The sequence below is a fragment of the Vidua macroura genome, chromosome Z, assembly GCF_024509145.1.
Source record: "Vidua macroura isolate BioBank_ID:100142 chromosome Z, ASM2450914v1, whole genome shotgun sequence".
In the NCBI taxonomy this organism is placed as follows: Eukaryota; Metazoa; Chordata; class Aves; order Passeriformes; family Viduidae; genus Vidua; species Vidua macroura.
In genome coordinates this window covers 7441619-7458590 of record NC_071611.1, presented here as the reverse complement: position 1 = coordinate 7458590, position 16972 = coordinate 7441619, and the positions used below count along the sequence as shown (strand labels likewise).

General features: G+C 40.1%; 1 protein-coding gene across 2 annotated transcripts in view; it reads left to right on the top strand.

The window, feature by feature from the left end:
- KIAA1328 (KIAA1328 ortholog) overlaps nt 1–16972 on the top strand; it is a 172290-nt gene that overhangs the window by 54368 nt on the left and 100950 nt on the right. For both annotated transcript variants that reach the window (XM_054003892.1, XM_054003893.1), the window contains one exon: nt 15336–15463. In XM_054003892.1, coding sequence (XP_053859867.1) covers nt 15336–15463 — 128 coding nt within the window. The remainder of the gene's footprint in view (nt 1–15335; nt 15464–16972) is intronic.

The following is a 16972-nucleotide window of genomic DNA, read 5'->3' as shown; positions in this document are numbered from 1 at the left end:
AGGTTTCTTCACTCTAAATACAGTGAGATGCAGAAAAAGGATAGTCCCAGAGACTGGTGATGTTCAAAATACCAGTGTCTGAAAGTGTTGCCTCAGATTGGTGAGCTTATTTAGGCAGAGCACACGAGAGCCAAAAATGCAGATTTTGTCAATAAGTCTGCACTCATCTCTTGCTGAAGCAGGGAACATTACTACATCTCATGTTGCTGTGCCTGACTAGCTCTTTTTGGAAAATGTGAGCCTTTTCTGCTGTTGAGTTAGAGGATTCTGCTTTAACAGTCACAAAGGAAATGTGAAGAAGTCGGACATTTAAATTGGTCATAATGTTTATTTGTGAATACCTTGTGCTTAGACCTGGGGAATTTCTTTTCTCACAAGAGTTTCAGTTTAGGAGGTGTCATATTGACAGTAGTGTTCATTTTCTTCTTATACTACAAATTGGAAGATATTTAGCTCCCAGAATACTACTTAAACTTAAGTGTGAGGTTTTTTTTACCCCTCCGTTTTATAGCCTTGAAAACTGTGGCACATTATAGGCTCAAAAAGTCACAAAAGAGTGCATCTCTCTCGGTGTAATGTAAACGGAAGAGGCTCTGTTCGTGAAAATGGAATACACAGGAAAATCTTTGTATCAGTTCCTGCATGGCTGAGTCTGCAGTGAGCTTCAAAGGTCTTGCATCTGAGGAAAGTGATGACATGAAGAAAGTGTTCTATGTGGAAGATCACGTAGAGATCAAGAGAATTGGAAACGAAGTCAGCAAAGTAATATTTCTAAAGAAAGCCTTGTGTAAGAGAGAAAATAGAAGATAAGTTGGAAACTATGTCTAATATCAAAGGTTTTAGGAACAGAAGGCATGAAGGTGAGAGCTGAAGGAGGAACCAAAAGGAACAGTTATGGCCATAAATATGTCATGATGACTGTAGCAGGACATGAAGTGAGAGAGAAGAGCTGGGTTTTGTAGGACTGAGTGAGGAGTGGATCATGAATTCTTGTGTAAGGTACTGGGCAGAGAGCTGTTACCTCACTGTTGAGGTGAGACTGCATCGAGCAGCTGTGAAATTTGAGGGCACCTGCTTGTACTGGGGGCAGTTCTGCTATTGCATTTAACATTTCCCTCAGGGGTGCATGCACAGCCCTTTGGATTTGGCCCTGATTCCAGTAGGGGCTGAGTATCTAGGTGAAACTCTGCACCAACAGGGCTGCTGTAAGCATCAAGCCTCCCTGATGGAGCTATTTCTAGCTCTTCTAGTTGTGAAGGAGGTGGCTCTTCCTCTCCCAATCAGTATGCTGCTGAGTTGCATGGCCTATGGCTATGTGGACTGAAAAAATACTGAAGAAGTCCGAACTTCAGCATTTGTCTTTTAGAGGTGACTAAAACTCCTTGTCCCTGTCCATCCATTTGAACACCAGAACTTTCACTGAAAATAAAAATTAGTGTTAAACATAATTCAGAGCCTTATAATAAAACATGTCACGTGGTTAACCTTTAATACAATGTAGCATTTAAAGAATAGTTTGCATCTTTTGCTGGTAAATTACTACATAAATATTTAGATTAGGTGTGAATAGGAATGTGGCATTATTTATGGATCCATATTTCTCTGGCATTTCAGATGCATGGTTATTTTGCTCCTTAATAAATGCAGACATTAAAAGAACAAGCATAGACAAAGTGCTAATTTTAATGCTTAGCAGCTTAGGGGAGAGAAATCTCGTGTTTTGTTAGAGCTGCATGTTGTCTCCATTCGCACAGTAGAGAGAAATCTTATAAAACACTAGAAGTTGCATTAGGCTCCTTTATTTCTCATACTTGTCATGGGGTGACATGTCTCACCTGCTTGTGCAGATTGGTAGCAGAGCAACCTGTCAGATCTGAAGATGTTTTGGTGCTGTCTGCTCCTTCTTACTTCAGAGGCAGATGTGTTATGGTACAGTTACTGCTTTAATTTTTGTCTGTATTTTGCTTCAGTTCTTTCTCACCTTAATCTTTGGAAGGGGAAGGCAAGAATATTTGAAATGTCTTACTTACTTTTGAAAAAAAGTGCACATCCCTTTTTTCCTGGTTTAACTAGGGATTGGACTGTTAGGGAGGCTGCCCAGAAAGCCACATCAGCAGCATGGAGTGCAACAATTCAGAGAATGGTGCTGACAGAATGGCGCTGCAGGCTGAGTGGAGGCACTCTCAGGTCTGATACACCTGGGTTTTCTTACTTCTCTGAGGTCCTGTAAATCACATTCCTTGTCTATATCTCAGGTTCCCCCATATCAAATGTGACCTTCCCTGCAGACTGAACATACAGGGATGATGGCAGTAAGTCTGTTGATACAACCCATGAGCTGTTGAGGTACTGCAATGAGGAAAGTTTCTGGCTATTAGTACAGGAATAAGTTTCCATTTGAGATGGAAAAGGTATGGATGTTTTTCCTTGACCAGTTGAAATTAAGGAGAGGTACCGAGCAGCTCTGCCGCAGTTTTGGCTTCTAAATTAATCCTGCACTAAAGAAGTTAAATCTTTGAGGGCTCCATAGTCTCCATGATGTTTATGAATGAGAAAATCTGACTAAATGTTCAGTGCTTTTGTTTGCCCTTTATTTGTCTTCTGTTTTGAACTTCTGGGAGAAAGGTAGCTGTCTGTATTTATTTATTTGTTTAATTTTATTGTGGTCTTTTTCCTGAAAACCAGTCATTCTAGTCCAGGGTCCTTGCAAGGTATTCACATAACCATGATTTTCCTTTCCTTCTTGTTGACAGGGAATAGGCATTCCCATAAAGCTTGGTGTGCATGTTACCTTGATCACCCGTTGTCTGGAAAATATCCCTAATTTCTCTGATTTTTCTAGGCCCCTGTTATATAAAACCTTTTTTTCCCCCATTTCCTTATGTTGTATTTGGTTTGGCTCAAAAATTTATTATAACCACGGGAATGTATTTGACAAGAAGGCCTATTCAATTCTTGAGTTGACTAAGCCCTTCTAAGCATCCGTGGTGATCCCTGCATTATCAGCAGTTGCTGTATGCATGGAGTCATCTCACTGTGATTCTGACTGCATTGCAATAAGTAAAGAATTTGCCAAAGAACTATTTGCTTACTCAAATATTAATCCTGTGAGAAGACTATATCTGAAAGTATCATTTTCTTGCTGCCAGTAACTGTCTTTATGCAAACTCTTTTCAGCTATTTTTTCTTCTGATGAGCACTTTTGAGTTTAGATTCAGGAATTCCTGTCTTCAGGAGTAACAGCCCTCCGGTACTGATACCCTCAAGGCTAACACATAGCAATGTTTCTCTAAGATGAATGGAGAACTATAGTGGGAGGAAAAAGAAGTCATAGCTATGGGGAAGAGGTTTTCTCTCTTCCCCACCAACACCTTGGACTTCTGTGTCCACACACATCAGCTGTGTGCCCTGGTATGCTCTTTGTAAGAAGCCAAGAAGACCTTCAGGATGTCAGCTATTCTTTAGTGGTAATAAATGTGAGGATTTAGGGATGAGTGTTTTTTCTTGCAGGGGGTAGCAACTTCCAAAACCTCATGACTGTTTTTATCTGAAAGCATGGACAATTCCAAAAAGCCTGAAGTTCAGTCTGAATGGGTCACTCTGGCCTGTCCCAGCAAATTACATTTTCTGATACAAAATTAATCAGCCAGAGTAAACATCTTTAGCTCCAAGAACAGTAAAAAAAAAATAATAAAAAAAAAATCCTAGGAGTTATACATTTGGCCTGTGGAAGTTAAGTCTTTGCTATCAGTACTTCTCAGGAGAATCATTCCAGGTCATTAATTTCCTTTCTGTTCAATAAGTATTAACCATTTGATTTGAAAACCTTTTTGTTACTATAGGGTGGCTTCAGAAAGTAAGTTGTGAGGGAAAGGGAATTTTGTAAACATGCTTTCTAACAGTGTACAAGGGGTAGCAATTCTCCTCAGATGACTGGAGAAGAGGTATCTTCACTCTCCTTAGAATGTTTTAGTATGTTTAACTTACTAGCTGTAATATGATGAAAATATACAACATATGTACTGTATTAAAGTGCAGTGTTACAATACTGTCAGTGGCCAAAAGCATGTAGCAAAGTATAAGGGCAAGATAATACTTAACCCCCAAAGTCTCAAAATGTCCAGAAACCTGTAAATAAAAACTGCGGTCAGAACATTTCTGTGTTTGATAACATCAGATGGTGGTGGTGGTGTTGTTTTCAGGAATTTGTTTAGGTGAATCCCTATAAACATTTGCAGCCTCCTGTGGAGAGCAGTTCCACAGCTTGGGGGAACACAGGAGGGCTTGTAGGCACCTAGATCTGCTCAGTTGCTGGACAAGTGCTTTTTCTGTCCCAAGATGCTTGCAAACTCATAACAGTTCATGCAAGAATAGGGGCCGACCTGTAGCCTTTGGTCTCCTGTGAACATAACAGTGGGTATTTTTTCCTCCCCTTCATAGAATTTTAAGGTACGTTGTTCTGGCCTCCCCTGCTTTGGACACAAAAGTAATGTAATCTGGGGAGGTGTTGTACTGTTCTTACCTTACAGCTTCCTTTCCTTCTCTGATCATCCAGATCTGAAGGCTTTCAAAAGGCCTCTTAATTTGAGGAGCTGTGGGTCACTTTGCATACTTCTACATCTCAAATTGCCAGGAGCAAAGGATACCATTATTCATTAGACTGGGAAAGCAGAAGTTTCCTGTCTTACAATATTTGAATGGTCTGGGTGTAAGGGAACCGAAATCAAGAAATGAAATCCAGAGTGTTGGCAAAACAAATAATTTTTATTTTATATTTCTCCCAGTCTTAGACAGCCCTGTTTACCTACCTGTGTCTCTAATTTTGAATTGTGAGGCTTATTTTTGAGTACTGTTATTGCAAAAAGAGCCTATCACCAGAAAGAGCAGCTGAACACACCCTGTTTCAGGCAGTAATATTTGATTCCTGAGTGCTGTAAATGATGTAGAAATGTGCATGTATTAATGAGGGGTATAATAGGTTTGAGTGAAAGTGGGAGATAAGATGTGTTAATCTTGTATATTAAATAGTCCTACAACAATGAACCTTATAATGAGGCTGTTATTAAATCTTTCCTTCACTGGCCTCAGTTCAGTAAAAAGTCAGTGCTTCTGAGTTTGGCATGTTTAAAGCCACATTTCACAAGAAAGGACCAACTCTCTGGGATCTTTGTCATTTTGAAGTCCTTACGGCATTAAAGATGTGTACAGCACGTGGTTGAAAAGATTTTTCCAGCACTCCATCATGTAATATTTTCCCTAGGTTTGAGGACACCTCCCTTAATATTAGTGTGCTGGTATGGAATCTGTTTTGACCTCAGCTGTATCTTAGGAAAAGAAGCACTGTGTTTCTCTCATCTACATCATGCAAACAGATTGTGTTCTAACAAGGTTAGAAAGACTGTCAAAATAGCAATAGTTTTAAAGGAAAAAAATTATCTAGAATGATCTGTGATTTTTACATTTGGTGCTCTTCTAGCTATAGTGCTGAGGACAGTTCCATAAGAAGGGCAAGATTCCTTGGTTCACAGTATTTATTTTTTTCTATTTTTGTCCAGCACCATTTACAGATTTTCATCTTGCCTCTTGCACCATTTGCCAGTAGTCAGATTAAAATCTGCATGGTGCTATCTGATTATGTTCTGGTTTAAAAAGAGGAAATAAGAAAGTTAAATACCCAAGCCTGATGCTCACTGTGGAAGATACAGAGTGGCAACCGTGTTAGGAAGCAGCAAACAAACACTTTCCCTAGCTTCCAGGTTTTCTTTCCAGTAAGGACCCAAACTAGGACTTCCTCATTCTGAAGGTGGTGGGAGCTGGGCTGAAGGAGACTGCCTTTCTCCGTCAACATTATTTCTGTTTAAGGGGAAGGAAAAGGTTCAGTGAGAGACATCAAATATATAAAATTAAAAGTGATGATTGATTGTTTCCTGCAAGGAAGCAACAAGACAGACACAGTTGTGTATTCTCAGGTGATCCCCATTCTGATAGTAACCAAGACCAAACCTGATTAGCTTACTTATAAAACAAGTTGATGTTTTGTGATCTTACATTCTCATTCCCTGCAAAGCAGACACCTTTTTGATTTACTATGCATGTTCTTCAATTGAGATGGAGGTGCTGTAGTTCTGCTCTCAGTAAGTTCAGCTTTTACATTCCATTTCTCTTTTGCTTCCTAGTCTCCTTTTCTGCACGCTTTTGACTCCAAGCTCACATTTACCCTGTTAAATAACTCCTCTTACTGTGTCTAAACATAAGAGGCTGACCATCCTTTCTCAGATACTTCAATTCCCACCTTATCTCTCCTTGGGCTTCTGCCAGGAGCTCCATCGTCAAATTAGAGAAAGGAACATGTCTGTTTTAATACTGAGTAGTACTGAGACGACAAATGGCTTTTGTGTAAATGGTAACTGTGGCTGGCTATTGCAAAAAAATTTTCAATTCTCACAAAGACCTGCAACTAAAACAGCAAACGTTCCCAGCGATAGGTGTTTCACATAAAGCCGTGACTCCCTCTGCGGGTGAGGCAAAGTGTGATTTGAGGAGGAAGAGTAGCAGGAGGCTTGCACGGCGCATTTTCAGGTCACAAAGCGATGCTTTTCGGTAAGAAAATGAACCCCGAGCGGTCGCCCGGGTGCGTAGCGCGGGCCGGGCAGCGGCAATACCCGGAGCGGGCACACGGTGGCGCCACAGCCCCACTTTTGGCGCGGCCGGGGCCGGTCAGCGCCACTGCCGGCTCTGCAGATGCACATATGGCACAATATTATCATTTTATGGTTACAATTATGAGCAATTTGATACAAAATGAAAGCTAAATTATGCAGTGTTCCTTTTATTTGTTTAATTTTGCGCTCTAAATATGTAGAAGGAAAAATAGTGCTGGTTTTCTGTGGATGGTGATAGGTACAATGCCTTCTTTTGGCTTTGTGTTCTCACACAGCGCAGGTTGTGATTATTTTCTCTCGTACGTGACGAAATGTGTGGAGTTGTTCTCAGGTGCTGGGACTGTTTCGCACAGAAATTGTGTATGTCTGAATCTCCAGGCTCCTTTCTTCCATAAAAAATGCATGGTACATTTACTGGCGGGTAGACAAATACATAAGTAACAAGTTCCTTCACAGTTTCCAGTGGAAGAGGCTGGGTAGCTGTGCTGTTTAAGCAAATGCCAAAGGAAGTCTTTAAATTCTGAAAGTCACTATAGTCATTGGCAGAGCTCCCCTGAAAGGAACAAGTATGTTCTGAACAAATTCCTTCTTGCCAGTGAGGAAAATCTCCTGCCACTGCAGTTCTTAAGCTAAAAGTAGAAATTTTCATGGCCCATGCCAGGATCAGTATCTTGTTAACGATGTGTGGGGTTTGTATTTTTTGTATTCAGGTTCTTAGTTTTTCCTCTCATTAGGTCCCCTATATTCATTATTATGAGAATACATATTTTTGGCAGTATATGTAGCGGCATAATTTATCTTTTGTGTGTTATGTTTTTCCTTCCTTTTCACTAAGAGAAAGTTGTTAACAGAGCCAGCCTGTGAAATAAATCTTCGATTTATTTTTTTTTTCTTTGCTTGTAGGTATTCTTTTGTTTGTATTAATGAAGATAAGGCTAGAGATGTGCTTTCCATTTGGAATAGAAAATGCAAGCTCTGAGATGGTATTTGCATTTATCGATCCAGGCACATCTGCTGGCATACGATGGTGTGTGATATTTTTGTCCTTACCCACCTTTGAACCAGAGAACATGGCAGATAAGCTGTCCAGTTTGATTGGCATATCCTGTGCATATCAATACGTAGAATCAAATCCTGTACCCTAAACTGCTTTTGCATTTTGAAAGTATGTTAGAGACTTCTCTGAGTTCGTCTGCTATATTGGGAATTAGTTTTAGGTTTAAATGCTTTCCTTGCTGTCATCAAATCATATGGGCTATCTTCTTCTTTGGCCAATTTTAGATGCACTATATTTGCGTTGTGTATCTCAATATTTTCCAGTGTTAAAGCAAACTTGAGAATTTCATCATCTGTGTGGAACAGAGTATCTTGGTAGATAATATAAAATTTAGGCTGTCTATAAAAGAAATTAGAAAATTACAAGTAGTAGGACAAATCATAGCGGTGAATTTAACCACGGTAGGAAATCTTGTATTTTTTATTGCTTTTTCTTTGGGATCAGTTTTAACAGTGGCTCTACAGGTGCTATAGGTGGAAATGGAAAAATTACTTTTTGAGAACAACTCTTCAGCTGTTTAGGAAACTCTGTTTTTTGTTTCTGTTCACACCTGACATCTGGGAGTCCAGAGAGTAGGTTGGAATTTGGTGTTTTTGGTGTGCTTCTTGAAAGATCCAAAGGGATGCCCTGGCTTTGTCCCTAACTTTCTTAACTCACTAGCTTTTCTGTAGGTACATAACCATAACTTAACTAATTTGTATGCACCATATGCAGTCTCAGCTCACTTCAAAGTGTAATCAAGTCATGAACTAATTACAATACCATATTCCCAAAGAATGTAAATTTAATTTCCCTTCAAACAGAATGGGAATGTATTAAGCAATTCCTTTATATGAGAGCTGTGGTATTCAACAACATAATGCTGATGCTTCGAACAGAAGTGAAGTTCTTAACTTTTGTGGACCTTGTGACCTTTTTCCCTATGCATCTTCCCCTTTTATTCTTGCATCTTGAGTTAATTTACTGACTGGATAACAACATTAAAATATTCAAGTGTAAATTAAAATGTAACTGTTGGGCTTCAGATTGGAGATCACTCTGTCTTATTGTATGTGACTTGCTTTTTTATACTGTTTTCAGAATTCTGCTTCCTAAGGCATTTGGATCAGAAGGAAATTGTGTTTTGAATTGAAGGCTCATAAGGTTCAGACTCTCACCAGATGATTTCTTTAATACATCGAAAAGTGGATGTGCAGAAAGTTCCCTACAGGTTCTTAGCATCACTCTGCCAGGGAGTCCACATAAACTCAGTTATATAAGAACGAGCAAAGTGAAGTTGTTCATAAAACATTTTATTACCTTCAGTCTTTGCAGCAACTTCAATCTTAGATAATAAACCTTCATAGAAGTTACTAGTCTCTACCCTTTCTCAGAACAATGATTCACATGGAGTCAAACCACTTATTTTATTTCTCTTAATTTTAAGGCAGAAGAAACATGTTAGGGTTGACTTTGATCCATGCCTGGATAGTCTGATTTCTAAAATGTAGTCCTGTTGCTCTTCTGAGATGAAATTGTCAAAGCACAGGACTGTATGTATTAAATCCAAGTAATAGTTTAAAATTAAATGTGGGTCAGCTTCCAATGAAGTATGTAATTGTTAAATGCTAAAGGAAAGAGCTTAGAAGATCTTAGTTTATATTTTAAAGTGTTCCTTTTAGATGTTAATTCATTAATACCAGCAGTTTATTTTTATTCATATGACTTTTCATATGTAAGTAGTTGAAGCTGCATTATTTTAATCCTTTCTTTGGTTAGGGAGAAAAAAGCCTGCAGGTGGAAATCAGAATGACATACATATTGCTTCTTTCCCAAAAGGCATGGTATCTCTCTCCTATTGATATGCAAAATAATAAGGCAGAAAATAAACCCCATTGCTTTATGTGTCAAAATAGTGTAAAAACGATATGCTTGGGTGATGCATGAAAAAAAAGTGTGGGTCCACTTCAAGCTGAACACACTTGTAGTGGAATTTGCCATTGGTCTATTGTGGGTCTTTGGGGCTCTGTAGACTCTATAAATTTGGTTCCCTTAGGAACCAAAGTGCTTAGATGTAGCTTGATCCTTAGTTGTAGTTACAGGGATAACACTGTTTGGAGACCCAGCTGCATGAGTCCCAGCCTTCGCCTGAGTTTGGTGAAACGCTTTCTTACTCTTGCAGCATTCTTTAAAGTAGTTTTTGGGCTGCTAACTGTACAGTGAAATGTAGTGGTAGTACATGGTGCCGCAGTTATTGATGCAGTGGTGTGTCTGTTAAACAGCTGTGAGCTTGCTGTGACATTCTTCACGTGCCAGGCGTGGGCCAGAGGCATTTTGGAAGTAGTGTAGTGTTGCTGTTGCTGCCAGAAAAAACCCAACCCCCAGACAAACCCCACAAAAACATCAAAGCAAGGTAAGTTAGATCAGGCATGTGGTGCTTGATGCTGTACTGCTGGGACTGTGCGTGGCTCCTTGAATGGGTCTGGCACGCACACCTGCTTGGGCAGTATGCAGACAAGCTCAGGTCTGCCTGCAGTTAATCTGAGGAGATTTTTCTTGGGAGACTGAAGACCTCTCAGAGCTTAGTGTAGCTTTGTCCACCCACTGTCAGTGGCATTTCTTCAGCATCTCCTTCCTGGTCTAGTTTTTCTCACAGCATTTGTTTTCAAGGGACTACCTGAGGCAGTGAAAAGAGTTGAGTCTGCTGAAACTGGCAACATGATGATAACTAGTCAGGTTTCTAGCTGCATGTCCTTAAGCAGGAATTTAAAAAGACCAGTGTGTTGTGGCTACTTGGTTGTAGTGCACATGTCAAAAAACTTTCTTCATCACATCACATCACATCACATCACAGAAAGTTTCTTGTATCTCTACCACAGCGTTCAAGTTAATGCTGTCTGATTTAAATTTCAATCCAATTTGTGTGTGTTTGACTTTTTCTTTCCTTTGATTGCTTTATTCATCTTTGCATATCTCTGTAATAGCTCTGAGTCTCTAGAGAGTCTTCCATTGGATATGGGGGCTGATGGGACTGCAGCATCTGGTGACTGACGATGGAGATTCAGCTCCTGTGTTCTGTTCTGGCCATGGATCAGAGAATGCAGCCCTGAGTGAAAGGACAGTCCAAGCTGAAGCTACAGTCAGGGACTACAGGAATGAGTCATCACTGGACATCTTGTTTGATGCTTGGGAGGTCTATTAGGGCTTTTCTACATGGGTGAATGCAGGCAAACTCAGACTCTGAGCTAATCAGGTGCAAGATGAATCTGGTCTGCTAGTGCTGTGCCTGAGCTGTGCTAGTTTACCCTGCAGCTGCATGACACATGTCCTGGAGCTGGCTTGAGGAGTGTGGGGCTGCTGGGCTGCAGCTGTGTGCTCACACATGCCTGAAGACTCCCTGTGACACAGTTTTCCCGTGTGTAAAAAGGGAACAATAGAGCTGCTGCCTGTCCCAAAAATGCTCTTGGCAAACCCATGAGGAAAGTGTCACTAGGTGGTGAGTTCTCGCAAACATTCTGAAAATACAAGAAGACCTTTGTTATTAGATTGATTGCAAAGAACCTCAATAGCTGTGTTCTCTTCTCTTGCTAGTAGCTTCTAGAAAAGTTTTTTCCTGACTCAGTTTGCTGTGATTGGAAGCTGCTTTGAATTTAATTTTTTCTTTTAATAAAGTGAGATAAAATGAAACATTTCTTCTTAAATTATAAAGGCCCCCCAAAGGAATCTTCTTTCCAAGGAGAAGATTCTCTATCTTCTGATTTGGTTCCCTTTTTCCCTCTTACAAAAAGTGATATAAGAAAAGCAGAATTTTGGTAAATAATCCTCATGGATCAACCTGATATTGGCTTCATTTGGAAACCTGGACCTGAAGAGACCAGTAGCTGTTTGAATTGCTGTAGCATGAACATTGCTTGCACAAGCATGTGGAGGCTGATGTGTAGAATTCAAGAGCTTCTTAGGTAGATGCTGAATGCTCTGAACTAAAACATTTCAGATTTTAAGCTGGGCTTCACTTCTACTCAAAGTGGCAGTGGAAACAGTGGACTGGGAGCAGTGAAGGGAGTCAGTGGGTGTGCTAGAGATTGGCCTTTCTCCTCCCAGTTTCTGGGGAAGCAGAAACTGTATGTTTTCTTTTTTTCTACTTCAGCCTGTGGGAGGCTGACAGTATTTCAGCAAGGAGTAAGCTGTGAGTAGTTGAGGTAGCCTTAATATGAGATAGCCCTAATGGAGCAGACTTAATAGCCTGAGGATTAAGAGTGGAACTGAAGGAAGGAGTTGGTACTTTGCAAGTCACCCAGACAGGTGACTGTTGCTGGAAGAGGTGTCCACTGCTCCCAGCCCCACTCCCTCTGCATGCCTCATGCCAGATCTTGTGCCTGGTTGTCCTTTTGCCTTGCTGGGACAGTTTGCTCAGGCCTGGAGTGAGAGATCTAGGGGGCAGCAGAGCTGGTGTGGATGGAAGAAGTGACTGGGAGAGTATCTTTGGAAGCAGTTGAACATTAGGTTGGCTGTGCCTTCTTGTGGAGCTTCACCCCAAGGTAAAGCTCTTTGTTCCCTGCCTGGCTCCCTAGACATCCATTCCTGGCTTCTATAAGTGTGTCTGTAACCACTGTGTGCTGGCAGCCCCTCCTCTCAAAGCCAACTATCTCCACTGGGGTTATTATCTCATAAGAGCCATAAATGAGCTCTTAATTCTTTGACTTACATTCAGTGAAAAAATTAACTAATTTATTCTATAAAATACGTAGCACTTGCGTTATTACATGTAAATGTAGCTATTGAAATCCTAACCTTTGCATTTCTAATTTTTTTTTGTTTCCCCCCCTCCACATCCAGCCTCAATACTTTACTAATAAACTGCATAAAAAGTATTTCTCTAATACATTCAAATGCATATTTCTTGGACATAAAACTACCTTTCAGTGAAATGCCAAGTACCACTTCTCCCAGGTAACTAACATCTTGCAAATTCAATATTTGTGCTCCTGAACACATGAAGAATTACCAAATATGTCTATTTAGGTATATTACTTTTTTTTTTGAATGAAAATCTGTAGGACTTCTCCTATACTGTTTTTTCAACCTTACAATTTTTTTTTAAAAGCAGATTATGAAAATAGTTATAATGCGCATGTCTGTCCAAAGACTGTATTGCCTTAGTAGGTGCATGATCTTGTTATATCTTAATGACTTAAATATTTTTGTGGCAGCGTTGTGTATTATCTGGCTAATTTGTAGGAGAAAAAAGGAGATAATCTTCCTGCTTTTAGCAAAAAATTCAGTAGAACGAGAGGGTAAGATCTAATATTAAGGCTTTATTTTTTTTTTCTTAAGAAGATATTCTACAGTAAATGTACCAGCACATTTTTGAGAATTGCCATAATTTCAGCTATGTGTCTCAAACAAGTGAACTCTTTTTTCATATTCGAAGCTTCATGTTTACTTAAGTAAACAAAGCAGGGCTTTAAACTCTTATGCTGTGGTGGCTGTAACAATACTTTGCTTAATGTAGAGTGTGTGAGTGAACAAGGTTTTAATCTTCTAATACAATGAGTTTTACTGTGGCTGACCAAATCTCACAAGAATTTCAGGGACATCTCGGCCACCATTCAACCTCACGTGAGCCATTGCCCTTCCCACTCATGATCACATAACTGGCCTTTGGACAATCTGGATTTGCCTGCATACTTTGCTGATGTTAATTTTGCTGGTCCTATTTTAAACTGTATTTTAAATGAATTTGGCAGCCACATGCAGGAAGTGGTGGCATCGTGTGTATTGTGAGGGCTCCGCAGCCTGTAAAACACAAATGGGGCCTGGGAATGCGGGCAGTCTTGCCTGGCTTTCCAGCAGGACTGATACTTAGACTGTGGCAAGAGTGAGGATGGCTGCCTGGCCATCACTCGTGTGCCCCAAGGCTGTTTAGGGTGCTCGTTTGTGGTGCCAGCTGTGCGCTCGCTGGAGGGAGGAGAGGGCAAAATCTGTTTTGTGGGGAAGGGGTTGCTGGAAGCAAAGTGAATTAAGACGGCTGTAAAAAATTGATAAAGATAGATAGGACTGTCTGTTTTTATATTCTGCCACATAACATGGGTTTAAATGAATTTCCCTATAATTTGTCTTCAAATACCGACATTTAACTCTTAGGCTGTATAAATGAACTGGCTTTTGCTAGAGTAAAATTCATGCCCTGCGTCCAGGCTAATATGTTCACCTACTATAAACATTACTGCCTATGGTTACAACTGGAATAAAAAATTCCTTTTATATACATCATAGCTGGCAGAGACTCCTGAGACCACCACAAATCACTTCAGCCTTTTGGTGCTCTCTGACGAAATGAACTGAAATGTAAAACAGCTCCGGCTTCAGGCAGGCTGGCTCTGGAAAGCAATTAGCTTGTTAAGACCATTGTTTGTACCCTCCCATATTTCCAGGTTGTAAGCAAAGGTGTTATGAGAGCTCTCCTGATTGATTTCAGCATTGGGGTTTATTAACCTTCCATTCCTTCCTAAAATGTTTTGCTTATTCTCTTGGTAGCCTTTTATTTAAAGGAAAGAAAACCAACCAAACAACAACAAAAATGAAGCCCTGGCAAGGCCACCCTTCCTGCAAAAGAATAAGAAGAAAGAAGCGGGGGAGAGAGGGAAGGCAACAAAACCGAACCAAAAAAAAACCCCTTAGGGTCATAACAGGGAATAACAAAGCAGTGAGTTATTTATGCAGCCATGATTGGCAAAAGTGATTGCAACATGAATTTGCCCAGAAGCAATGATTAGATCATAAAAATGTTAAGGAAATCTGTAACTCAACACCATTTTAAAGATTGAAGAAGTTTTTGTTCCCTACCTTAATTGCAGTGACTTGTTATTAAAGTATTTATTCAGAGTAATCTCTTTGGACAGCGAGCCCTTATCCCATCTGCATGCATAATTAAAAGTGAGGGGGGAGAGAGGGGAGCATAAATGGTTTACCATGCTACATGAGCAAGGGAGGGAATTACACAATGACAGGTGAAGAGCAGATTTATCTCCTGTTGGAATTTCAATGCTGCAAGCAAGGCAGGACACTGTTGCTAATATCCTTGCAAACACCACAGTTGCTGCTTCTCCAGATTACTGTCCAAAAATTATTGCTGGTCTGTAAAAGGCCTGTAGCACTGCATCTGTGGCTGTGGGGTTTTGAGCCATTGGCGCTCAAGCAAAGAGATTGGATTTGGGTATGTGGGCTTGTGAATTGATGTCTGTGCTTAAAAATGGGCTATTTGCTTACTTGGCCAGCTATTTATTTATTTATAAATAAACATTGGTAATGGCTGGCTTAGCTGAATACGAATAAGAGGGTTGTAGCTGTTCCAGCTGAAACAATGTCGTCACCTGCCTCCTGCTGCTGTCCCTTTTCCAGTGGTAAAAGAATTTCATGCAATTCTTCTTTTTCCACTCTGAGTAAAGAAGAAGGTTGTACTTGAACATTTATCTCTAGGCAGATTTATCATCATTAGGCACTACTCAAATACACGGTATCTGTTTTTAAATTGAACTGTTATGGATCTAAATCAGATTTACACAGAGTAAGTTGGTATATATTTGGCTATAACTGTTCGCTAAAGAGTGTTTTTCCCTTAACTTCTGATGTCTCACCTCTGCAGCAGGAGTACAGAGAATGCCAAGAACTTTTGAGTCTTTATCAGAAGTACCTAGCTGAGCAGCAAGAAAAACTATCACGCTCCCTTTCTGAACTCAGTGCTGCCAAGGAAAAGGAGCAGAAGGTAAGCTCTTTTTTTGCCTTCTCTTTTTTATTTAAATTACCTAGTCAAAACATCTTTTTGAGACTGTGAGTGTATTGTCTTACATCATATGGTGTTGAATACTATTTTGTGATTGGTTTCCCATGAGTCCTTGCCTTAATACATGGATTGCAGGAAAACAAAGAGAAAAATCCTGACAAGTTTTGGGTCAGTAGAAGGTGAAGTTAACTGACCATGTTGTAATGGAGTAGGAATCATGGGAACCCACACCTTTGCCAAGGAAAAAGTTAAGATGCTGTTATGTTTTCTGTTCTGTTATTTAAACAGGAAAATATTGCGGTCACTGTAGATATAGCCTTTCACATTTTCACTGTGGCTTTTGATGGTTGAAAAGGGCATTACAGATGATGCATTTGGTCAATAAGAGCTTTCTCAAGTCTGTAAAGCAGCTCATCTGATTTGAGCTATTTATAGAAGACCTGTAGTTCTATATGCAGTTAAAACCAGAAAATTTTGACTAGGGATATGTGTTAAATTAAGTGGTAAAATGTTTCTTGTATGTAGGTGCCCAAAGCCTTGAGAACATGGTTGCTTGAGATTTTCCCCTGGTAGCTAGGTGCTCGGTTTGCATCCCTGCTGATGGCAGATTATATCCTGGAAGAGAAGACTGCCTATGCATGTGCTCTAATCCATGTCCTCGCTTGCTGTTCCCTGGTAGCAGCTTCCATCTGCAGATAGATCTCCAGAACCCATCATGCCTAAGACTATGCCTTTCTGTAGAGGTTATGCCCTTGATCCCCTCTTCTGCTGGAACAGTCTTAAAGACTTATTTATAACAGGGCTAGAAGTAAAGTCATCAGCACAGGGTATCCAAAAGGAGGTCTGATTCTGGCATCTCAGTGGTTCCCTGCTGTGAGAATTATACAGGCAGATCCTGCTTCTCAGGAGACTGGGGACTGTGCAGGAAGGGGTCTTCTAATTCTCTCAGGAAGCAGGTAGCAATACTCTGTGACTTCGTTGGCATCTGGAATGGGTTTTTTTTTTTTTTTTTGTCCTGATGATTTTTTTTTTTTTAGGTTTTTTTTAGCTTTTATTTTTTTTTTTTTTGGTCCAGCATTGTTGGACATCGAGCTATTTGTCAGGCTTTTAACCTTTTATAAACATTCCACTTTCATTCTTTTGTGGTTATATATATATATATATATATCTGCCCTCCATTTTTGTGATGGCATTGAATTCAAAACAAGAATATCTTCCCAGAATGGATGATGTCTGTGTTGCTTCTTGTATGGCATGCAAATTGCTGGGAATCTCTGTGAAAAATTGTCCAGAGGAGTCCATGTAGTCAAAGGCACTGTGGTAGCTGTGTTTTGGGTGATGGCAATCCTGTTTTCAGTTTTTGCCCTGAATGTTTCATTTCTAGCCTTTCAACTTCAAATACATTTATCCTATACTAGGTTAGCCCTTAGTATTGAGAGATCCAGTGCATCTACATCCATCAGCATCTACAAGACAAAGTCATGGAACCAG